General features: G+C 37.3%; 4 protein-coding genes across 12 annotated transcripts in view; 2 read left to right on the top strand and 2 right to left on the bottom strand.

Moving 5' to 3' along the window:
- Ent3 (equilibrative nucleoside transporter 3) overlaps positions 1–2,185 on the bottom strand; it is a 41,787-nt gene extending 39,602 nt beyond the window's left edge. Inside the window, exons 1-2 of one of the 2 annotated variants that reach the window (XM_071694329.1) lie at positions 2,082–2,185; positions 595–666 (exon numbers count right to left, since the gene is read on the bottom strand). In XM_071694329.1, coding sequence (XP_071550430.1) covers positions 595–620 — 26 coding nt within the window. In that variant the 5' untranslated portion in view covers positions 621–666; positions 2,082–2,185. The other variant, XM_071694330.1, reaches the window with a different exon arrangement.
- Prosbeta6 (proteasome beta6 subunit) overlaps positions 1–11,133 on the top strand; it is a 71,803-nt gene extending 60,670 nt beyond the window's left edge. Inside the window, exons 1-5 of one of the 2 annotated variants that reach the window (XM_071694334.1) lie at positions 4,798–4,992; positions 6,289–6,478; positions 7,630–7,759; positions 9,570–9,724; positions 10,821–11,133. In XM_071694334.1, coding sequence (XP_071550435.1) covers positions 4,910–4,992; positions 6,289–6,478; positions 7,630–7,759; positions 9,570–9,724; positions 10,821–10,958 — 696 coding nt within the window. In that variant the 5' untranslated portion in view covers positions 4,798–4,909 and the 3' untranslated portion in view covers positions 10,959–11,133. Of the gene's footprint in view, positions 1–4,797; positions 4,993–6,288; positions 6,479–7,629; positions 7,760–9,569; positions 9,725–10,820 lie in introns of those variants that run through there. The other variant, XM_071694335.1, reaches the window with a different exon arrangement.
- LOC139766120 (peptidyl-tRNA hydrolase 2, mitochondrial-like) lies at positions 10,972–16,055 on the bottom strand. The gene is made up of 4 exons (XM_071694336.1): positions 15,897–16,055; positions 13,848–14,384; positions 12,320–12,474; positions 10,972–11,381 (listed from the first exon to the last, which is right to left on the bottom strand). Exons 2-4 carry the CDS (start codon positions 14,044–14,046, stop codon positions 11,235–11,237), a joined length of 501 nt encoding a protein of 166 aa, XP_071550437.1. The 5' UTR covers positions 14,047–14,384; positions 15,897–16,055; the 3' UTR covers positions 10,972–11,234.
- A 1,668-nt stretch (positions 16,056–17,723) lies between these two features.
- Positions 17,724–25,250, top strand: part of LOC139766121 (uncharacterized) — a 74,762-nt gene continuing 67,235 nt past the window's right edge. For 2 of the 7 annotated variants that reach the window (XM_071694338.1, XM_071694342.1), the window contains exons 1-2: positions 17,738–17,824; positions 23,149–23,233. In XM_071694338.1, the coding sequence (XP_071550439.1) occupies positions 17,822–17,824; positions 23,149–23,233 (88 nt within the window). In that variant the 5' untranslated portion in view covers positions 17,738–17,821. Of the gene's footprint in view, positions 17,825–17,964; positions 18,077–18,973; positions 19,209–23,148; positions 23,234–25,250 lie in introns of those variants that run through there. The other 5 variants (XM_071694341.1, XM_071694343.1, XM_071694344.1 and 2 more) reach the window with 4 other exon arrangements.

The following is a 25,250-nucleotide window of genomic DNA, read 5'->3' on the forward strand; positions in this document are numbered from 1 at the left end:
TATGAGAAAGATAAAGAATTTCAAAAGGAGTACTAGGAAAAGTAAAAGATGAACTAAGATGGCACTGCAATACATTATGGCATAAATGGATTTTGAAACCAAAAAACAAAATGAATTTGGATAAGCAGAGTGCATGCTGCATAAGCATATATAAACACTACAATTAGGTCAGATGAGTGGGAATAAGCAAATAAGGAAATTAAGATTCAGGTACAGGACTTAGTAAAGGTGACTGTTGTTTGCATGTAAAAGAGAGACAAGTGAGATGCAATATGAAAATGATGTCTGACAGAAATTCTGCAGGTCATCATGCTGTAAAGTGTTACATGCTTTATAAAATGTGCAGTTAAAATCTAACTGAATATCCAGACAGAATACACACACCTAAATAATTGGTTTGAAGATATGATAACAGAGCAATACAAAACTTAGAAAAGAACATAGGCTATTTAAATGTATTTCACCTACAGTATTCTTCTGACATCAAACTTTACAAAAAAATTCTACATGTTCACAGGCTGGTTAACATTCATCCCAACCACAGTACTCTTGTTTATTAAGGCTTTACATCCATCTCAACACTCACATACTTACCGACCATATGATTCTCCACTCATCATTTTGAAGGCTGATTGTCGAGTCAATACTCCAGCCTGTACAGCAGGTCTGAGAAGAAATGAATAATGGGTATTTACATATGGTACAAGGAAGTTAGCAAATATGACAATAACTACCCCATTGTTCTTCCAACAATTTTCGTGAATATACGAGTGAAACTTTTCTCTCCTAGATACTGGTGAACCTGTTTCATATACATACTGTAATTACTGCCCACCAGTTATACTCAGTATAACAAAATCATGCTAAATTTCACATATAAATAATTCATAGCTTTCTTAATACAAGTGAAAATATAAAAAAAAAATTATGATAAGAAGATGCAGAAAAACAGAAAATAGTATGATTTTCATGACTACTATAATATATATCATATCTTTGCTTGAAAGCATCAGGATCAAACAAACATGAGTACGAAAACTTTCAGATTGTAAAATGCCTTCAGCTTCTGAAAGCTCTCACTAGAGCTATGATGGAAAAGCAACTGGTTTCCTAAGAACTCTATCCTACACAGGGCTTATTATGTTAATGCCAAAACCCAGATAAAGGTATCCTCGAAGACCACTCATAAGAGGCAACAATGTTACAAGCATTGTGTTTATCATGAAAATATCTGGCGTACAACTCTATACACAAGGCGACAGTCATGTCTGAGACAATTATACATTTTTCAAAGAACATCAAAAATATTAAGGTAAATATAACCAAAAACTTGTAAGGTATGTTAGGTGACGTTTTCACTGGTTCTGTCTACACCACACCGTTTCACCAACTTTGATTTCAATTTAATTAATCCCACATTTTCACTCATCTTCATAGCCCTCTCCACTAACTTTTACATCATTATACAAAAAAGAGGCATTGATATTCTACAGGTAAATTCCATGTGCCCCGAAAGTGAATTTTTACTTTAGAACATTACAACAATCATGCTAACTCAACATTCTCCCGGTCTCCATATAAAATAGTCACCACTGCGAATTATAATCCAGCCATACTCACGGTGGCGCTAAACTACAGCACTGCAATCAAAGAAACAAAATTCTAATTCAAGGCAGCTCTAGGGCCACTGAACCAGCTCGAGAAGCTGTCATTTTCCCCTCCCTAGCTCAGGTTTGCATGGGTACTTGATGGCGGCTACTGAAACAAACTATTCTAATCCTAATTACGAGACGCAATGGTATATCAAATGTGCAGTCATATATATAAAATGAAACTATGAAGTCCTATACCGACCTGGCCCAAAAGATGAGTCGATTATTTGAGGAAAATACAATAACTGTGCGAGCCACAATAAGCAGACACTTCTATTTCAGGCACTGAAACAAACTGTAAACAAAGAGGTGTCATCCAGCAATACACACTAGAATTGTCACCAAACCACATCTGAGAATGTGATCACCACTTCGTGAATAACACAGATATATTAAATTCCAGTAGACCAACGGATCGCCATGGCTCACCGACGTTTTACTTCATGTTAAACACCTGGGAAGCCCACTTGCCCGAGCCTACATCAGGAACAGCTGATCAATGAGACGCAACTCGCAACCACAAATGCCAAAACTTTTCCAGTGGTAACACATATCTAATTCGATTAATAACTGCTGAGATAATTATAATTATTATTTCATGATATTCATTTACTCTTGTAATTTATCTATTTTAGAGAGAGACTTCTGCAGTCAATTTTTTTCTCTTTTCGTGTTACATCTACCAAATACTCCGTTGAACTCTGGTATTATGAATTCAGGTACGTTGCACTTTATCACGTTATTCATAATGTATTTAAGTCCTTATGTTTTTTCTCTTATCTAATACAGCTTTAATATTTTTTATAATATCAGCTCGATCTGTGTTACCGGACTCTGCCTGCTTATGGTGACGCCGCGAGTGAAAAGTCACCTTTGGTGGCGAGGTTGTATTACTGAAGTATTTGTTGCGACTTTGTTTTACAGAGTCACCTTAGTGGCTGCTCCTTGACTTGGTGTTGTCATGTAACCTCACTTGACCTAATAATTCCGAGAGAAATGAGTTTGGTAGCCCAGCCTACAGTTGCACCTGTAGTATGACTTCATGACACCCATACTCTATGTTCAACGGTGGCAGGTCAAGAGATACTGCTATGATAATTCCATTAGGTAGAGGACCTGGCAGAGAAGAGCCACCCTTACGGACCTAACCCCAGTCCAACAGCATGGAGAGAGGTCAGAGCTTGCGACGTCTCCAATTCCCTTTGAGAATAGCTTCTCTTCCCAGACAAGCCTACATGACTTGACCTTACTGCCTCTTAAATACCCAGGGCATCACTGAATGACGGCAGTCAGGTACGTGAAGTCTTGGCCATGGGTATCCCAGACTCAAAGCCGCTCTTAGGGAACCTCCTCCGTCAGTAGTAGTCCCCTACGCGACCCGTGACATTTCATCTTGGTAGTAGTATTCTTGTGGTGCCTCATCTCCAACGACCACTATTGGCAGGACGCTCATGGGACATGGCCTCCACCTATAGCGAGAAGCTCATGTAACGCCACGCCCCCGGCATTGCTGCTACTCAGGCACAAACCGGCAGCCGCCACATATTCCAAGGGGCCCCGGTAGGTGCCACACCCTCCTCCTACAGGAGCTCCACGTACGACTCGCAGCCACTCATCTCTCCCATGTACTCCTGCTTCATCTCATGCATCTTCACCAGCATCCAGGGACTCTTGCCAAGACTATCTCATTTCTCATCCTAACTCTCCTGCTAGTCTCTCCTTCATCATAATCCTGCACCTCCAGTAGCTCATTGTTCCTGAGCTATTTTACCTTTTTCTGTATCCATCTCTCAGTTCCATTAACCTAAACACTCTGTGTAAGAAGTACTCTTGCTAAAAACTCCCTGTTAATAAATGTAGCGTACAGTTTTTTCTATACTGTTGTTGTGGTCAGAACATGGTTGCATTAATAACCAAAATGAGATAAACACTCTATAGTTCATTATGTTTCACAAGTCATCAAAGATTAGCAATATTCCATTATCCTACTTTTCTGCCACCATCTGAATTCAGTAATTTTTTCAATAGCCGTACTGTGACTTTTGCTGAGCCCTTACAATCACTTTTGTCCTAAGTAGGACAGAATATTTCTGGCTGAGTAATCCCAAGTTAATCTAATGACTTTGAACACTGAAGATATTTGAACTTTGCCTCAGAATTCATAGCTTTAGAAGACGACACAAAATTTACGACAGTTACAAAGTCATTGTAAATTGATCTTAAGGAACACAAAATTTACAAGTTACAAAGTCATTATAAATTGATTTTAAGGAAGTTTGCTTTTTTCATAAAAACTCCAGCACCAAAATAGTTATATTACTGGGCAGGAGGAAATTGAATAGACTCAGTCAACCATTCTCATCCATCTTGGAAGCAATGGTGAAGTGATGGAATTTTTTTATTCATATATTTCAAGATTTTTACGAACTTTGAACACTGATCAAACACCTCAATCTTAATAGCAGCAAAGTCATATTCATATGTATGGTTGAATAGCGTTTGGACCAAAGGAATTACGTCACATAATATCTGGTAATGTAAAATTGTCAGTTGTTCAATATATTACTAGAAAATGTGACTAGGTTAGGTTAGGCAAGATTATTTCATTTCTGTCGATTATTGGCTTACAAGCGCCTGCTGTACTTTTAATATTGAATAACCCCACATTTACCCAGATGTGTATATAACCTATACTACTGTCCCTTTACCCAGTAATGTGAAATAAGATATAATGCTCCAATGCACGATATACAGGCCTTATTGAAAATTTAAGTACTGCTTACGCATTTCAGACGAAAATTATTCGCTATTCAAAGCTACTTTCAATCCATAACTGTAAACTTGGTAATTTACGCAATAACTTATTTATAATACAATTATGAAATGAACCTTTAGTAGAACATTATCTTTTCATTTATTTTGTTCATAAATATTTACTTTGCAAAACGTCGACGCTTTTTCTTGCAATCCATGGATATCAACTTTGGATTCTGAAAAGCAGGGAAGTTTGTGGGTCTTTCGGATATTATGCATAGATAATCATTTTCATAAATAATCTTTATGCTTATATTTTTATCATAATTATGACTAGAATAGCAGTTTGAACATAATTGATAATTCAATATAATACATGTAGCGGAATCGGACACAGGCATGGAGATACACACACATGAAGTCGAGCTTTCCTGTGTCACTTTGCGGCGACTGGTCTTTTGTAGTAATATATCTCTGTTCCCTTACCATTCATTCCTTCAGCCATGTCTCTGGACGTGCAAAGTAAACCAGACTATATGAGGGATCCCAGGAAGCATCATTTTTTCCCATACGCGGATAATGGAGGGTAAGAACAAAATAGAACTTAAGATTTGTAGTTGAGGAAATGAAAATTTCATTTCCAGAGGATTGTACATTGCATACACTTACAGAGACATGTAAATATGAACATTAGGATAAAGTTACAGTCACGTGGTACAGCAGAATTATTGTGGCTTTGTATAAACCGCTTACTGATGGACTTTCTGTCCATGCAGAAAGTTACTTAGACATCCGGGGAGAGTAGTATGGAACAATGTTGAATAACGACCAAGAAATAAAAAAAAAAATGACTAGCCTATGGTCCGTGGTTTTTCATCCTGATTTAAATGAAAGAGATTCTTTTCGTAGTTAGCACAATGGATTTTTGCGTTATCAGCCACATTGGACATAGTTTTTGGGTGTTTCCTCTTGTCACCTTCCTAATATATCGAAGTAGTAGTTTCCCATTCCTTATTGATTGGTAAGACAACTCGTCAAACAGTCCATATAAAGGATATGTAGTGATGTATTGGAATTGGCCAATCCTGCCGAATAATGTTCATGAATAATGAATTATAATTGATAATGGAATGAATGAAACTGGTCTGTACGTGACGATTGTAGATTTTGCTGTTTTTTTTTATTGAGTTACATTGAAATAGTCATAAAGTTTGCATTATGAAAAAATAAAGGTTTATTCATGTTTGGGTTGAAGAGACCTCTATCGTCAACTGATGGTTGAAGAACTCAACGGACATTTAAGTAGGCAAGAATTGTTAAATTGTATCTTGATAGCAACTGCTCTACCTCATTAGACTCTCATCTGGGTCCATAGATCTGTGTGTATTCCTTGTGAATAGATTTTTTTTAGGGGTTGTCTCTTACAACTTTAAGTGATGTAGGGTTTCACCTTTTGTTGGGTTATTGAATGCATTGTCTTAAGGAGAAAATACATGCATCGCACATGTGAAATATATGAATTGTAACCCCATGTTCAAGTGAAAAAAGCTGTTTCATATAGCTATATAGGAAAGGATTAGTTGTAATATTTCATTGACAATAGTAGTACAGTCTTGATATCTTTTCTCGAATTTGTTACACGTATCATAGCTTCTTAGTGATGCATCTGTGATTAAAACATTGGCTAGTGTATAGTATTGATAATACAGAAACAAATATCTAAAGTTCTGTTGTACAGTGTTTTAATATTACTTTGGTGTATTATATAGAAAGTTTAAGGAAATTTTTATACTTTATGACTTGTTTGTATGAAACTTCCTTTATTTGTAATATCTGATTCTGCTCAGTATGTAATTCTATCAATGCTTCATTATATCTTCAGAACATCTGTGGCCATTGCTGGGGATGACTTTGTGATGATGGCTAGTGACACCCGTTTGTCTCGAGGGTTTAACATTTTCTCCCGTGAACAGGGCAAAGTGTTTGAGCTAACACCAAAGACAATGATGGCTTCATCAGGGTGTTGGGCTGATGTCCTTACCCTCAACAAAGTTTTACAAGCCAGACTCACGGTAAGACCTCATGGAGCAGTAACTGAATCATTGATTTTACAGATATCCAGAAACACTACGTTATCTTGAATGTGATTAATGAGATGTAGATCTTATGTTAGATCACAGAAAAAACATGATTATCTAGCATCTGTGAGTCCTGTGCAGTGCCAGTCATGACTATGCTGTTTACAAAAATTTTTCCAAACTTGTTTTACAGAAAAAGTTTTTGACGATGTTAATGTTCTAAAATTTTGTATTCCTGTAGTAATAAGTTTTACCTCACAGTACCTTTCCATCCCAGAACCCCCATCTAGGGCTCCAGCAGCACTCAGGATTTACTTATTAGTAATTTGATGGTTACTTTCATGTATGCTGGACATTCATAGTTGGGAAGCAATTAGTATTAGTAAGATGTGATATACATCAGACATGCAGGATTGGTAGAAAAAAAATTTATTTATATATAAACTTAAACACCATTTCCCGCATTAGTAAGGTAGCGCAAGGAAACAGAAGAGGAATGGCCCAACCCACCCACATACACATGTATATACATAAACGCCCACACACACCCATATACATACATATACATCTCATCTTATACATGCATATACGTACACAGACATAAACATATATACACATGTACATATACTTGCTTCCTTCATCCATTCCTGTCGCCACCCTGCCACACCCGAATTAGGGAAAAGTGGTTTGAGGTTTCTCATTAGTACATTCTAAGTATTAAAATTCCAGATATTTATTTGACATGTTGGAGATCTTGAATTTGGTATGTTGAAAACCTACTGTTGAGATGTTGGCGATAACCCCTTTGCACTGTATGAAATTCAACTTTCTCAAAACTTTTATCTTGAAAACGTCTATTTAGGGTGTCATGCAGTTAACTTGTATTTCTCTTGTGCAGCACTGTATGGTTATTTACCTCTTTTTATCATTTATCTTTTTTTGTGGATATAAGCAATATTTTATAAATGGTTTAGGGTTTTCTCCAACTTCTGAACTAAGAGAGTATCCATTTGTCTCCCTGGAAATGTACAGAAAAAATCTGTCATGAATGATGGTGGTACAGCTATTGATGTTTTACTTTGTATGTAGACATTTGTTATGGGCAATTATGTTAATATCATCCTTGATTTCTTTAAACGTTTCAGATGTATGCTCATGAGCACCATGATGTGATGTCAACCACTGCTGTTGCCCAGCTGTTGTCTACAATGCTTTATTGGAGGAGATTTTTCCCATATTATGTATCCAACATTCTTGCAGGGTTAGAGGAAGATGGTAAGTCAATACTCTTAATGGGTTTCCTGTAGTTTGTTATATTTTCCCTTTCTCTTTTGAAACTGTTCATAGGTAAAGTAGACCAAGTTCTTCTTACCAAGCTCTATTTATCCACTGCCCTATCCTTTATTATGTTTCTAATAAGACTGAAGCTTCCCCTTTGCATGTATTAAATTGGTCATTAATTTCTAATCTATGAGCCATATCAGTAATTTCTGATGCTTTAGCTATTAGATTTTTTTTCAGACAGAGGCTCTATGTTTATTTATTATACTTTGTCACAGTCTCCTGCGTTAGCGAGGTAGCATAAGGAAGTAGACGAAAGAATGGCCCAACCCACCCACATACACATATATATACATACACACCCACACATGCACATATATGTACCTATACATTTCAAAATATACATACATGTACAAACACTCACATACATATGTACATATTCATACTTGCTGCCTTCATCCATTCCTTTCGCCACCACGCCACACATGAAATGGCACATACACACACACGCCCCATGTGAGGAAGCACTAGGAAAAGACAACAAAGGTCACATTCATTCCCTCTGTCTCTAGCTGACATGTGTAATGTACCGAAACCACAGCTCCCTTTTCACATCTAGGCCCCACAAAACTTCCCATGGTTTACCCCAGATGCTTCACATGCTCTGGTTCAATCCACTGACAGCACATAGACCATGGTATACCAATTCACTCTATTCCTTGCACACTTTTAACCCTCCTGCATGTTCAGGCACTGATTGCTCAAAATCTTTTTCACTCCATCCTTCCACCTCCAGTTTGGTCTCCCACTTCTCCTTGTTCCCTCCACCTCTCAAACATGGGGATTGGGGAGAAAGAATGCTTCCCACGCATTCCCTGTGTGTCGTAGAAGGCGACTAAAGGGGACGGGAGCGGGGGGCTAGAAACTCTCCCCTCCTTGTTTTTCAACTTTCTAAAAGGGGAAACTCAAACAGAGGCAGGGATAAAAATACACAAGGAAACCCGTGACTGACATAATGGTACCCTGACATTATTCCTAAAAGTTTCTCCATTAGCCAGAAAGCATTAAAAATCTTCCAGTGCATTAAACTTAGGTACTGGACTTGTTGGTATCAAAGGTAAACAACCCTACCAACTTCATCTTAAATACTATCTCCATAGTTACACATAGTAGAATTCTCCACCTAGCCACATGATTTTAAGTGGGCCATTTTGAACATGCCAGTGCACTCTGCCCTTGGGCCTGACTTCTGGAACTCTGTCTTTATGAAGAAATGCAGAACAACTCTTGCACAAGCACCATATATCCTTGGAACTAAAGGTCTTGATTTTGGCATTATCCCTGACAGCTTGAAACTGACTTGCATCATCCCATGCCACGAAGGAGGAAGCAAAGTACTCCCAAAAATTTACTGACTGATAGCACTGAGATCAAATGATTGTATCTTGGGAAGAGTTCTGAATTGTAAAGCAACTGACTTAATGGAATTGAATAATCTATATAACCCAGGGCAACATGGTTTTAGGGTGGGAAAACCTTTCCTCTCTTAGTTGCTTTACCACTATGGTAAAACTGTAGGGGTGCTGGACAAAAAACAAAAACTGTTATAGCAAGTTCAAGGTTGACCTTTAGAGTGGAAACTAATTTTAATGAAGTGGTGGGTCCAAGCATGGTAGTGTAAGTGTTTGGAAATTGATCATTATCATAAAAGCAAAGTAGTACACTAGGTATGTAGGTTGACTTATTGTTACTTATAAGCATACATCAGTTGTATTACTTTTTGAGAAATACCATTACTCCTCAGGAAAGGGTGTAGTATACCATTATGACCCAGTGGGACACATGGAAAAACTGACGTTTAGTGCAACTGGTGCATCAGTTGCACAGATTCAGCCTCTGCTTGACAATCAGATTGGAGGACTCAATATGCAGGGTGTGACACCTCCCAAGATGACTAAGGTATAGTATTGTTTCAGGTTTTGTGAACATATGCATTTTTTAAATTGGAATTTTATGTATTTTTGGATACTTCATCTTTTGGATGATTCATTAATACAGGTGCTCCTCAACTTATGATGGGGTTACATTCCGATAAACCCATCGTAAATTGAAAATATCATGTCGAAAATATATTTAATACTGTAGATCTAACTTACCGAACATCAAAGCTTAGCCTATTTTATGGTAAAGTGTTGAATAGCTCACCATCGTAAAGTCAAAAAATTGTAAGTCACACCACCGTAAGTCAGGAGTCATCTGTACAGATTTTGAGAGGTGAGCTGTTTCATTTTTGATTATGACAAGTCACATACCTAGAAAGAAACTTCATATGTACATTTTAGGTATCCATGGTGGAGATTACAATATGATTACATTTTGAGCTATGTGTTTGTGTAACCTATATGATAGGAAGAACTTATGTGTAATTCTTTTGTTAGCACGATAGCTCAAGAACAGTACGTCATAGAAACTTCTTTTGTACATCAGACATATCCACTGAGGTGAACTAATCACGTTAGGGATAATGCTCTGGTTCATCCCATTAACTGTATGTCAAACTCGGTGCACCCATTTCACTCTCCTATATGTTCAGGTCCCAAGCACTCAAAATCCATTCCTGGTGTTACCTCACTAATGCTAGAATTAGCTGGCTTATAACAAAAGGCATCCTTAACCTTTTTAGTTTCTATCATTACATGGGTCATAGGCAACCATCACAGGTTACTTTTAACCTCTCAAACTTGAGATGTACGCATTGAAAGAGATGGATATATGAAGTGAGAAATTTACCTTGGACTGGGGATATCTAAGATATGAAAGGAACGAGGAGTATGATAATAAGAAGAGCAAGGTTGAGAGAGCTGAAAAAGTTGTGCTGAAATGTAAAAACATATGAAGAGAATGAATGAGAAGAGGTTGACAAAGAGGATATATATGTCAAAAGTAGAGGGGATAAGGGAAGACCATATTGGAGACACATTGTAGTCTCCTAATTTCACAGACCAGTATTGAAAAAAAAAGACATCCATTCTATAAATGCTTTCATACATTTCAGGAACTTGCACGTCAGCTCATCCATGATGCCTTTGTGTCTGCTGCTGAACGTGATATAAATACTGGTGATGGCATTATCCTGTATACTGTCACCAAAGAGGGTAAAACAGAAGAAATGATCAAGCTTCGAAGGGATTAAATTACTCATGTAATTATATTGTTGCTTGTGTTTATTTTTCACTAAGGTTATAAGTCACTTAGAATGACTGGTACTGTGAATAAAGTTTTTTGATAAGACATATTCTTATGTAACAGAAATTGCTTTTGATGGCACTGTCAAATGACTTTTTTTCTTCAATAAAAAATAAAACTGACTAATTTTATTTGACATCTTTATATGTTAAAATTTTACAGAGAAGGAGTTTTAAAAAAAAATCTGAGAATATCTGTATTCATGAAATATAAAAGATGAGCATTACAGAAGTTTAAGGCTCCCTGTTATCTTATCGATCTCTGTTACATTTGCTGGTCCCACAGCTAAAACAGTTTGTGACCCTTTGATTACTTGAGTTCTTCCAGCGTCCTGCACAAGAGCTATGGGTACTTTCTCTGCTGCTGCCATCTGCAACAAAGAATATAAAGCACCTTTAGTGAATGATTCGTTGCTTTGTATGTAACTCCACATTTTACCATTTATGGACCTAAAGCATCCTCTGTGGCATGGCATTGTACATAAGAAACTTCCCAAAATTTTAACTAGATTATCTACCCCCAGCAAATGAATTATATTTACAGAAAGGGTACAATGAATTTCAAAATGAACACTACTCTTACTGTTGTCTCGCGAGGGTTGTTAGTAAGCTTGAATGCAAGACCCATATCTTAATAATTCTAGTCACTGCTCTGTATAGTAATTATTTTTAAATTAAAAATTAATAAGATGCATTATAACTCTGAAAACAGTATACACAACATTGTATACTCTGTTTTACACACATTAACAGAGAAACATATTTGGAAAGCAAGGATATTAATGTGATGTAAGACCCTAAAACTTTGTCAAAATTCTTCGTCAGTTGTGTCATGTCTTGACTATTTTTGTACATACCATGATTCAAGGACATGAGTGATGGACAGCTGCATTTTTCTATACAAATAACAAACAAATATCTCAACCATAAGAGGCCTCTTTATTATTTTTGTTTTCTATACACAAAGATGCCCACCAGTGAATTCATAATCAGCAATGCTTGCCACATACAGTAATTGCAACCTGCTTTTGCTTTAAATTTCTTGTAGATTTTAAGAATCTGGGTATTTTTAGCTGGTTCAGATGAATGTTTGAAAATTCGTTTATTTGCTTCAGCCACCCACGCAGACAGACCTGTAACCTAACGTAACGTAACCTCCTACATGATAATCACTTTCCATTGTCATCAAGCCTTGCTAAGTGTTTGGAATGTCCTCCATTTAATGATGGAATAGCACACTAGATTTTAAAAGATACATTGCAGAGTACCAAAGATATAAGTGCATTGTTGAACGAATGTGAACACATACCTCCATTAATCTGTTTAGGTGGTCCAAGTCTGATGCTCTCAGAACAACTTTAGGTTGGCCTACACTTTCCCAGGCTTGCAAGACACGAGGATTACTTTTTTGCATCTGTTTGTAGGCTGCAAGTGTTCCATGGCAGCACTGTGCAGCTATTTTTCCTGATTAATATTAAATGATGAAATACTGTTGCTGCAGTATATACAATTAAAACTATTTGACAAATGAAAATTGCAATATGTCTACTGCTCTTTCTACTTTCTCACTGTATGTTTGAAAGACACAGGCAGTGCTAGAGTCTGAGGTAAATGAGGGCATGAGAGAGGAAACCAAACTCAAAGAGGAATTGACTGTGGAAACATAGACTTGAGTATATCTATGTGAACATAAACTAAGAAATGGAGTTCTGTGGCCATGATACACACTGGAATAATTATCTATCTTTGTCGTCCGTTCCATTTGGGAACTTCCTCAAGGGGGTGGCCACAGCAAAAGTCTCTCCATAACTGTTGAACTCCAGTGCTATTTCTTAGCCTTGTGTATGGTTCCGTATATACTTACTTCCTCTCCCAGTTAAAGTTCCGTATATACTTACTTCCTGTCTCAGTTAATGTAGTTGTTTGTGTACCTATCACTGGAGAGTGCAGGGCAACTAGGTAGTAGGTGCTCAATGTTTCCGTTGTCGTAGTTGCATCATGGGCATGAAAGAGTCTTGGGCTATGGTGTTGGTATGTTGTAGGGATGAGCACTGTCTGCTTCAATATAAGATGTCAAAGAGCACAGCAACTTAAAGAAATACTGTGGAAGACCTAATGGTGGCACCACAGCCAGCCAGCATTTGAAAGCTAGAAGACAGCAAGAAACGAGTATAGTAAGATAAGAAAGTAAGAACAACAAACATTGAGAAAAATATTGTGGACAAAGAAGGAAATATAATAAATTTCCACTATTTCATAAAGAGTAAACTGTCACTTAAAAAGCAGCCAATCAGACTAAGGGTTTCAGAGGGACAAGTATGTATGTCAATGTAATGATATGTGAGATGAATGCAATGTTCAAAAGTGTTTTTACAATGGAAGACACAACACCCCAAATGCCAGTGAGTTGGTGTCAGGAGGAAGTCTTGGAAAACTGAAATTTCTAGGAAAGATATACTGCTAAAGGCAGTATACTGTATAGGTTCATGGGCCTGATAAGTTTCCCATTTGTACTAAAGGAGCGTGCAGATAAGCTGTTAAAGATGTGGGCTTAATACATTCACTTCAAAAACAAATTAAAGCAATATATGGAAGTAACTGTTGAACCAAGGGATATTGTTTATTTGGTGCAAATTGTTCTGCTAATACATGAAATTTCCCACACCAGCAGGATGAGTACAAAATCTATGTCTAAAATAATAATCTTACATATAATTGCTGAACATTTTGAGGCCATAAAAATGTGCAACTGTTAAATTACAAAAGACATCTCAGAACCACAACACTAAGTGTACAAAATAGTTTTTCATGTAAAACAAAAAACAAATAAAACAAACCTTTGCCCATCTTCAAGTCTTCTCTCACAACTAAAGCTAATTTAGTGGGTCCAACTGACGCAACAGACAATACTCTCTGAAAGGTATTGTTCAACTTGCGACCAATGACAATGCCTGCCAGGAAGCTTGTTGTCATAAGAGCTGCAGTTGTAATGGAGATACATTCCCAAAATGGTTTCTTTTTTTCCAGCAAATCCATACTTGCGATGAGATTGTTTTGAACTACCTTGAATTTTCTACACGAGGCAGATAATGATTTTGATACTTTTGACTGCCAAAACAGGAGCAAAGATATTTCTGTTTTGAGTTAAATCATCTTATCAAAGGCAAGGTACCTTTCATGTAATATGACCGAAATGGTTATCAATTGAAAAAGTTATCTGAGTTTTTTGTTCTTGCTCTGAAAAACTAACCACAAAAGATTTCTTGGCACCGTTATTGTTTTTCTTTTCTTCTGTTGTAGTCTGTAATACACAACTGAAAATCCTTCACTTCCGTCTGACACTTGCGCCAGTCCCTATGATCAGCCATGCAAAACTGAAACAAAAGGTACAATTACAACCTGAACATGACTAAACTGCAGAACGGTTAACTAAAAGCATTTTGTACCTCAAATGGAACAATAAAGCTCATGTGTTACACTTCATACAACATTTGTTCATATTTTCTACCTGAAGTAAGAGAAAATCTGAAAGACAAAAAACACTAATTGTTTAGTGCTGAATAAGAAGAAAAGTAAGATTCTTGGTGTGTGGCTACATCATTATGAGAGAGAGAAGTACTAATTACAGAAGACAAGTGGATTTGTAGTTTTTAGACATTCTTAGCTAACAACAGTTAGTGGCTAAGCAAAATAAATTACCAATGTGGATACATGTTTTAGCTCCATAGGTTTTGATGAAAGTGCTATCAATGGTTTCCTTTCAGTTTATGAGTTGGTAAAGAGTGTAGGTTTATACCAGTAGCAACTTCAACATGAAGTTCCCACTTATTGAGCAAGGCTTTCAATAAGAAAATTGTGGAATAAAACCACACTATACATCAGGTTCAGATTTTATGGGATCAGTTTTGTCAAAATCTATTGATCAAATAAAACAAGAGGTGCCTACAGAGACCCAAGGTAACCTGCATATATCCTTCATAAATGACCATCCTGGAAATGGCTGTAACAAAATATCCATCTGATGGCTGTTCAGATTCTGCAGAACTTTATTTAGTTAATACAACAGTTTACAAACCAATAAAAGTAAAAGAAAAAGTGACCCATGTGATGTACTTTGCTGAATTTACAAATGTGCCTTATCCGTTTCCTCTTCCATATTACCATATACGTTCTGTCAAAATGGAAGTGAAGCACCTTATTCATGTACACTTAGCAGTACATTGGGGGCATTGTGTTGTCTTATCAATTGACACATATACTACAAGAAAATTAACATGTCCTGGTCCTGAAATGGCCATCACAGTTAAAAACTTGTATAATTACAACCTGCACAAACTTCTTCCATGATGAAATGAGCAATTTATGCAATCAATCAAATACTGAAGATCCTAAGAAAAAATTTACTTTTCATTGGTAACAAATGCATTTTTTTCCTAGAAACAGAATCTGAGTGGATGTCCCAATCCTATAGGAAGAATCACTAATTATATAAAATAATGAAATAGCACGGAAACACAGGAATCACAATCCATCTAGATATTATCCCATTGTGGTAACAGAGAGGTAATAGGGATAAGGATATAATCTCACTAATCTATTAACATCTATCAGATTCCCTCAATTACTTGCTTGGCAAGGCAATTACAGAATCAATGAAAACCATGCCTAACTCTTGGCAGGAAAATTACTTAGTCAATTAAAACCTTGCCTAACTCTTAGCAGGATAATTACCAACAGAAATCCTTGCCCAACTCTATATAACTATAATTTTCAACTTGGTAAAAAATCAATTGATCGATTTTATTTCCTCACGATATTCAGGTGTAATGACCAAAGCTTTAAACTGAATGACCAAGAAAGTTTTCAGACTAATAATACATATTTACCTGAATAGCATAATGTTTTTCCAAACAACCTGTTTTAGCAATCATAGCGTCCACAGGGTCTTCCTCCTCATCATCATCACTCGGCACACGACTACGATTATGAGGATCAGACATGATTGTTTACATCATTCCAATTCCAAGCGACCGCCGGCCTCCATACTGCTTGCCGGGATAACAATATTTACCTAAATAAGAAACATCAATTTACTCAACTTTATTAAGGCTCTTGTACCCTTTAGAATCATGCAAGAATAAAGATAATATACCAGTTCATGAAAGTTACAAAACCTAGTTTTCAATGCGTGGAGGCTTTTACAATCTTCTACAGACTGGTTGGGTTTGGTCAAAGTTTACGTAACATTGTACTCTGATGGATGGTTATATATGGCTGTGTGTTCAGGGTATAATTGCTTAGGTCAAGCTATGTATGCTCAAGTCAGGTGAAGTACAAATTTTCAGAATAATCCAAAAGAGGCAACTTCACAAGTTTGCAAAGATTCCACGTTTATTGGAATGACCTTACGATTCTAAATCTATTCATTCATAGTCATATCACATCATATCTTACCAATTGTCTCAGATTCAAGAGTCATATTACGCATTACTTTTTTTTTTTATACCCTGTTGGGCCGCACAAAAGCTTCACCGGAGTACATTTAATTCTTTGTTGAATTCCTACAGGTTCTCTTCTACCCATTGTGAGCCATATTCAGTCTTTTTGCATTTTCCTTGTCTTTTTGGCACCTGTTAACTTTATGTCATGTTATATGCAACTCATGTAGGTATGAGAGAGGAGTGTCTGCATGATTTTGCCGACAGGCGGGCACTGCTCACCGCAGGTAAATCTGGAGTTAAGAAAATCGAGTAGAGTATGATGTAAAGTATTCTGTGTGAGATAAGGACAGTGTGTGAGTCTGGACTGAATACCAGAAACCCATCTGTTGATGGGGAAAAAAGTAGAGATAGCAACATGGGCTAAGGAGGGGAACATCTCATCCACTGTAATTAAAGGCGGTACTGGACAATCCAGTGTCGATACACTTTTCCCCTTCTTCACATAATTTTTTTTTATCATTAAGGCTTAGTAGATGTAGATGAGGAAGATGGTTCATCCCACCTTACTGTCGGCGCCTTAATGTGGTGGCAGGTCATGGCGCCGCAATTAAGATGAAACTTTGTGGGGTGATACTGGGATACCCAATGTCGCCCCAAGAGTTTGATCCCAATTACTTCATACGATACTTGATGTATTTATGCCAAAAAAAATCTAATGAATATATGTACAGTGGGTGAGAAAACATGTATCCCTTTTCCACAAAATATGATTATTTCACTTTCCATGAATCAGTTTTGATTCTATTTGTTCATCAGCTGACGTGCCAGGAATGGTTTATTACCCAATTAAGGTAAAGAAGAGGAAGATAGAGTAAGAGGATACCTAATTGCTATGAACTTCTCCTGCTGTAGAAGTGAAGGGAGAAAAAATGACCGAGATTATTAGAATTACACACAAGGCTTTTGACGGCACAATTAGACAAAATGCTTCACTTTCCAAAACCGAAGCACATTTTCTCAATATCATACATGTCACCTAGATAACTGATGTAAGCAAATAAGACATTTTGTTCGTTTGTTCCTAAACCTCCCCAGCTGACGTGGAAACTGAGATCTGATAGATAATATATATATTAATTATGCTTCAGTTTACACTTGCATTCTGTCGTCCCTGGTAAAGAGGCAACGGTAGCTGCCTTGTTATTCCAAATCACTGCATTTTGACCAATCTGCCTCAGCGGCCTGCTGACTCCAGCCAATCAGCATTTGCCTGAGATATTCAGCACGAGAAATTGTAAAATAGGCCAGGGAGGCCAGTAGTGGCCGGTGGACTTGGCTTGGAAGTGAAGGTGGTTTTCCAGACAGACAGCATGGTGCGGACACCATTACCATCCTTCTATAAAGTTTGAATTTATATATCGGTCATTAATGGACTGGTTTTTATAACTGTACAATTTGGTTTATAGCTAGATATTCATACCGGGATTATGGAGAGTATCATGTTCATACCGTTGCGGTTATTCTTTTTTTACAAGTGGTCAGGCCATCGCCCTGCAGGGACATTGTAATTAGATTTACATTGTGGTGAAACTTTGGAAGATGGTTATTGTACATTACCAGTTAAGGTACACAACAAAGCCACCTTTGGATATGGTGATTTTGTTCTGTAAGTGTAGTGGTGTTAAGAGAACAAACTTCAAGTTGCTGGGCTTATTGCTTTCAACTGCAGTGGTTGGTAAGATGGTAGTGATGATGGATATGAACATCTGGTTAATTATAGGTTTAACGTAGGCTGATATTCAAATTTTGATATTTACAACAGTAATTGGAGTCTCCATTTACTTATTGTGCATTTACTTTTATGTAAACGTGAATGAATTTCATTTCACTTGATCATGTGGTATGTCTAGATTAGCTCTACGTATCTTCTAGCTCGAGATATTATTTTATTTTGCATATCTTGTGTAGTGGTTAGAGAATATATTAATTGCCAAGCCTGGATTTATGGTTTATCTTGTTGTAAGATAACAAATGCAATAGTAATATATTAAGAAAAACGTGGAGTAAAAGTAAAATTATGGTCTTGTATAAGAAACAGAAATTATAAAAACCCTCGCATCCCTTTTTTTGAAACGTGTTTGTGTAGTGCATTAGTGTATATATATATATATATATATATATATATATATATATATATATATATATATATATATATATATATATCGCATAAGTGGAGTTTGTTAAACTTATACTCTTGTAAAAGAAAAGATCCTTTTTTATTAGGGTCTTTGGCAATGCTTTGAGTGACCTCCCCGGGACTTCGTCCTAAAAACTGTTTTTTTCTTATTTTTGTTTAGTCCCGGCATTTTGATAGAAATTACCAAATGAAGTTCCATATTGAAAATCAGGGTGCAGAATTCATTGAATACTGTGCTTTTAATATGTAGGGAAACAGGTTTTCATGGGTCTCCCCTGAAGTGACCATTCGTTAGACGGTTTTCTTTGGTTCTGTATGTTTTGATGGATCATCTGTTGAAGTGGGAGAACTATGTGGTTTTTGCTTCACCCTGTCTTTATCGCGATGGCATCAAATAATTCGTCTGCATCACCTTCGCCAGCAGATAAGGCCTTAATATTTTTAGACATTGATTTGGAAGATGGTTTGTGGACGGCTCAACAGTTGCCAGAGTGACCCAGGCCGTGCCTTCTGAAATATGGATGAAGTAATACAGACGGTCCCGTTCCTTCTTAATAAAGGTATTAGGCATTTTCGTAAGGGTTGACTGGATAATGTTCTAAATCTTACTAATTTAAAAGAACGAGAAACTATTAGTTAATGAGCTTTAGTCACTTTTAGAAAGAAATTCCATAGAAATCCATTCACACGCCAAACATTGTAGAACATCTAGCAACCTCACTAAACATGAAAAACCAATGCAAAAGTACATACCCAGTGCAAGAGAACATCACAACATTCGAAATGTGTACCTACACCATAGCCACCCTCCTGTCATTATACAGCTACACGACCCAAAGACGAGACAACACTGAGGACTCGTAACGCTATACACCACATCTCATTTACTGATATCATTCGCATTATTAAACAGATCATGCAATGATACTCTTGAAAAAAATCCCATTAAACTTGAGCAGTTTACTGGACTACAACGTAATCGACAGAAATGCACCTTATCACCTGAGTTTTCAAGCTATGGAGTTTGACCACCACCTACCATTTATCTTTGCAAAGACTTTCATGTCCATTAATCCTGAATGGTTCAACACTTGCACCCAAGGTCATAAATGAGACTTGCAAACATACAGATTTCCACCCCACCACTATCAGCATTGAACCTTGCCAGACATGGTTTAGCACAGCAGTAATTGTACTTATGATGCCTTTGTGTATACAGCATAAATTCCCCTCTGGCTATATTCCCAGATTGGTGAGCATCGATACAGTCCAAAGTTTTATAGAAATTTTCCTATTCTTAGACTTTGCCATCAAACACCTTATCACCATCACCAACCAGACCATCAAGTAGGTATCATAAGTACAGAAAAAGCATTATAATCCAAACTCTCCTTTATAGGTTGCAGACCACATAAAGCAAAGAAACTTTCTCGGACAAAACCAGTCTATTAGAGATGGCAGAACAAATCCCAAACTCTTGAGCACTATCACAATCGCTGAAAAGAAAAGAGGCAAACTAGCACAGCCTAAACATTATGTATCGCCTACAAACTCTCAACAGTCGACTCGGGTGAACTTCAAAAATCCAACCCAGTATAACCCCCCAACCACACACACATGGCTGAAGCATTTCTAATTCAAAGCAACTACACACCTTCTCACAAAGAACATGTTCGCGTATGACTGGGAAAGCATCAAAATCGGACAACTAGACAGGACAATGTCTTAAAAACCTATACAAAGTCCCCCCAGGAGCATCTGCTAACCTATACATGCGCTGATACTTGAAATGCAATTTAGACATTTATGAACTCTCTTGTAATAAATTTTTACAGATATCTTTAAGCCCTTCTGTTTAAAAAGCCCTTTAAGCACTGTACTCTCCCTTTTCCAAGTTCATTGTTGCCTTCAGAATCCAAATTCTTAGAAAAATTTATATGCAATCAAAATGTCCCAGATTTAGACAGTCATACCACTGACTGCACACACAATGTAAATGGCTTTGGTGAACCACCATTCCTTCTTGCACAGTACTAATGGCAATAGGTGTAAATGAAACAAGTAACCCCATCTGTCAACACAGCTTTGCATAGAATGTACCTGAAACCATCCTTCATGATAGCTCCTAAGCCAGTCGTTCACAACAGCTTTACCTCCAAAATATTTAGCCTCAACAGTGGAGTTCAATAAGGAGCAGTTCTTTTTCCAGCCTGCCTCAATGACATATTTATTATAGGATTGAAGTATTGATTGAAACCTTTTGAAATTTTAACTATTTTAGAGTACTTAACAATTAATGTTTACTTCAAAGTAAAGAAAATGTGTAGTTTAGTGTCAGCACAGTATATCACATCATTTGACTCTTTAGACTAATTTAGGACACTGACGATATACAAGTAATTTGGATAACCAATGAAAAGGTAGTAACAATCGGGAACAATATGGTGACTATAAGTTTCAGTGGGTGACATTTTAGTAATCTACTTTGCACTGGTGATTAGCCTTAATTTTCATCATAATCAAAATACACCAGCAATATGTGGTTGCATTTGCCGATATGCAGATTTATAGATAGCATACGTAAATTTAAAAGTGGTAGGTAGGAGCATTAGATGGTAGCAGTCATTAGGAACATTAGGTAGGAGCACCTGCAAATACCGCACTAGACTTGCCCTCTCAGTGGCCTGTTAAGTGTGAGGCATTAAAGGTTTGAAGCGGCACTGGAGTTCTTTAGTTACAGAGAGACTGTTGCCGTGGTCACCCCTTTGAGGGAGTTCCAATTGGAACATCAGATAGATAGACATACATAAATTTGATAAGTTGTATGACAGAGAAGTAAACCTCCACTTTTGTACAAGCATGTAAATGTTTGATAGAAAATTAAGTGCAACAGCCTAATTATTTAAAAACATAAGTCGAATGAGACATTTTTGCATTTCGTGGGCTTAAATTGAGGGGGAGAATTGTAATCTTGGCGATATAAGTTAGACCCCACTTATCCTATAGACAGCACTAACAACCTGTAAAACCTAATTTGGCTTGTTTTATCATGTGGGGATAAGAATTAGTTTGTGATCATTGCCCCTAACTCCTCTCTTTCAAAGTGGGCAAATTTAAGGCATCTACCCTTTCCCTGTAACTCTGCTCTTTTGATTCTGGTACCATCCATGTTTCTCTCTCCTTTACCTTCTCTGTTTGCCCTTTGTACTTCTTTAGGTATGGAGACCAAACATTAGAAGTTTATGAAAGTCGTGGACCTTTGTAAAATGTCAATAGTTTTCTGAATATTTCCTTTTATCTATTAACTTGAAAACATTTCTAATATTTGCTGATAGACTAATTTTCTGTATAACCTTTGCTGAATGTGGGGAAATTGAAAAAATATTCTTTTGTTAAGGTTTGATTAAAAAAGTGTAGTATTGACCTACACTGAAAGGAACTGGCTATGTTATAAAAACTTAACTGTAGCTATTACATAAACCTTCAAATTTGCCAGTTTATGGTAGGCTAAAGATCTTGTAAAAATCCTGGGAGCCTTGAAGAATGTGTGGAAGTCGAGAACATTATCTCCGAAAGCAAAAATGGCCATGTTTGAAGGAATGATGGTTCCAACAATGTTGTATGGTTGCAAGGCATGGGCTATGGATAGAGTTGTGTGCAGGAGGGTGGATATGCTGGAAATGAGATGTTTGAGGACAATATCTGGTGTAAAGTGGTTTGATCGAGTAAGTAATGATAGGTTAAGAGAGATGTGTGGTAATAAAAAGTGTGGTTGAGAGAGCAGAAGAGGGTGTTTTGAAATGGTTTGGTCACATGGAGAGAATGAGTGAGGAAAGATTGACTAAGAGGATATATGTGTCAGAGGTGGAGGGAACGAGAAGTGGGAGACCAAATTGGAGGTGGAAAGATGGAGTGAAAAAGATTTTGAGTGATCGGGGCCTGAACATGCAGGAGGGTGAAAGGCATGCAAGGAAGTGAATTGAAATGATGTGGTATACCGGGGTCGACGTGCTGTCAATGGATTGAACCAGGGCATGTGAAGCATCTAGGGTAAACCATGGAAAGTTCTGTGGAGCCTGGATGTAGAAAGGGAGCTGTGGTTTCGGTGCATTATTACATGACAGCTAGAGACCGAGTGTGAACGAATGTGGCCTTTGTTGTCTATTCCTAGCGCTACCTCGCGCACATGAGGGAGGGGGGGGTTATTTCGTGTGTGGCAGGGTGGTGATGGGAATGAATAAGGGCAGACAGTATGAATTATGTACATGTGTATATATGTATATGTCTGTGTGTGTATATATATATGTATACATTGAGATGTAGAGGTATTTATATTTGCGTGTGTGGACGTGTATGTATATACATATGTATGTGGGTGGGTTGGGCCATTCTTCTGTCTGTTTCCTTGCGCTACCTCGCTAGCGCGGGAGACAAAGACAAAGCAAAGCAAATATATATATAATAGTTTAAATGTGAAATTAAGTGCCGCTTGTTTTACAGATGTGTCTGTTTGAAAGACCTGCAAGTTGGAGCTTGTTAGTGCTGTTATCATTCTTTGTGGTAACGGAACAGGCACCAATGCTCGGTGAGTCTCCTCAGGTGGTTTTCAGCATACTGTTTGAAAATGATAGTCTGTGTTGGGATTTACTGTACTTGAGGGACGCAAGTGTTTTTCCTGCTAAGTAACCAGATTCAAGTAATGCTAATTTCTTTAAGAAATAGGAGCACTTGCATTAAGTGAACCTATAGTTTCTTATTGCAATGTGATTTTTAATGTTAAAAAGTCTGACTGCAGCATTAATTTATGTAGTTGGGGCATTATTTGTGAAATGCAGGAATTTAACTACCGAATAATGGAAAACTGTCAAGTACTCTTGTTTTGAGCTTTTCATCATTTTATTTTTAGCAAGTTCATTATTTGTACACACACACTTTAAAGTTCATAGTTTGTTCCTCCCCTGACGAAATACTAAATGCATACATAGGAAGCATTAAGAGGCATGGAGAGGTCATTTACTTATGTGAAGCTGGGAGCCATCCTCCATAGGACAGTCAGATGATGAGAGCAATTTCAAGGTCAACACAGCCTCAGGCCTACTACTTTAGTAAAATTGCCATCCCCATATTTCTTTTGCTCTTTCTAACCCTTGACTGTGTCCTTTGAGCATTTCCTCAGTCCCCTTCAGTTTTGTCACTCAGAATGAGAACATTCTGGTTACATCCATGAATATTCGGACATCCCATTCTGAGCCTTGTTACTCATTGCATGGGTTACTCTTTTGTTTGTTTCTGGAAAGTGATGGTGCAAGAGGGAATGGTTTCTAGTCCCTGTTCCTACCTATTAATCGCTTGTCAAAACGCACAGGAGGTATATGTATAGAATTCTTGTTCCCAATCCCTCTTATGTACCTTATAAAACACATTTTCAGAAATCCATCCTTATTTCTGCTTCAAAAAAGAATATATGGACTAAAAGGTTGACCCATAACCCCATAACCTGTGTGACATTGACACAACCTCATCTACATTTTTTTTCTTTTAGAATTGACATTTTCTGCATGTTGGTTAGTGCAAATTTTTCCTCTAGTAATGCTACACAGATAATTGTGAAATGCACAGATGTGCTGCCATGTGTTCAGAAAACTAAATAACTAAGTGGGAGCATGAACTGCAGCAGTTCATGGTAAGCAGTGTGTCCAGCTCTGAAAGCACAAGCTTCAAGTCAGTGGGTATCTTGAATACACTGGACCAGAGATTTTGGGAGTTTATGATTTGCCTTAGATGCTGCGCTTTGTTAGTGTGCATAAAGTCTTGGGGTATGTTACGCAGTTGACAGTGGCTTGTGATAGTTATATTTCTAGATACTGTAATGGGATTTTTTAATTGGATTTTTTATTAACTTAAATTTTTGGACAATGAGATGTAATTTAAGGGGGTTCAAAAAGTGTAGTTTCCATCACATCTTAAAAATCCTATGCTGGATTTTTGGAAACTCCAAAAATGTAATTCTGAAGTTATAAATTCCAGGAAATAGATAAGCCTGAGTATCAGTGTAACTGAAATGAATAGGATGGTCATTTTTTAAGGGAAATGGGAGGGATTAGATGGTGGGCAGCTACTGACCAGGCAGGTATTTTGCCACAACCACCTGCCTTGATACCGGAAAGGTTAGTGACTGACTGCATAGTGAGCTAGCACTTCAATGGATATGTTGTATGTCTCTAACCCAGGTAGCTGTCTTTTTTCTCTGCCTCACTCATATGTGGACTTCTGGCATTCTCTCCACAAACATACAATCTCTCCTTGTCACACACAACACTTAGACACATCATTCTTCATAACTCGAGGTTTTCCAGCGATGAGCACTGTACCCTTGCCGTGCCTTTTGAAAAAATGGTAGCACTAGACAGAATTAAAATATTATATTAGGCAGGAGCATTAGGTAGAAACATAGGTACTTGTAGTTGGTAGGAACATTAGGCAGGAGCAATAGGTAGTAGTGGTAGGTTGGAACATTAGGTAGGTGCCTCTGGCATTGAGGTGCTTGAGTTGCCCCCTGCCAGTGACCTAGTGAGGAAGACACTAAAGGCCAAGAAGTAGCA

The sequence above is a fragment of the Panulirus ornatus genome, chromosome 57, assembly GCF_036320965.1.
Source record: "Panulirus ornatus isolate Po-2019 chromosome 57, ASM3632096v1, whole genome shotgun sequence".
NCBI classification, from domain to species: Eukaryota; Metazoa; Arthropoda; class Malacostraca; order Decapoda; family Palinuridae; genus Panulirus; species Panulirus ornatus.

Bases quoted from the DNA above. Each gene is read 5' to 3' on its own strand.
- LOC139766120 (XM_071694336.1), bottom strand. From the start codon at position 14,046: ATGGATTTGCTGGAAAAAAAGAAACCATTTTGGGAATGTATCTCCATT. The intron at 12,475-13,847 runs GTTTGTTTTATT...AATATTAATCAG, and splicing joins AGACTTGAAGATGGGCAAAG to GAAAAATAGCTGCACAGTGC. The intron at 11,382-12,319 runs GTATGTGTTCAC...TCTTTGTTGCAG, and splicing joins ACCTAAACAGATTAATGGAG to ATGGCAGCAGCAGAGAAAGT.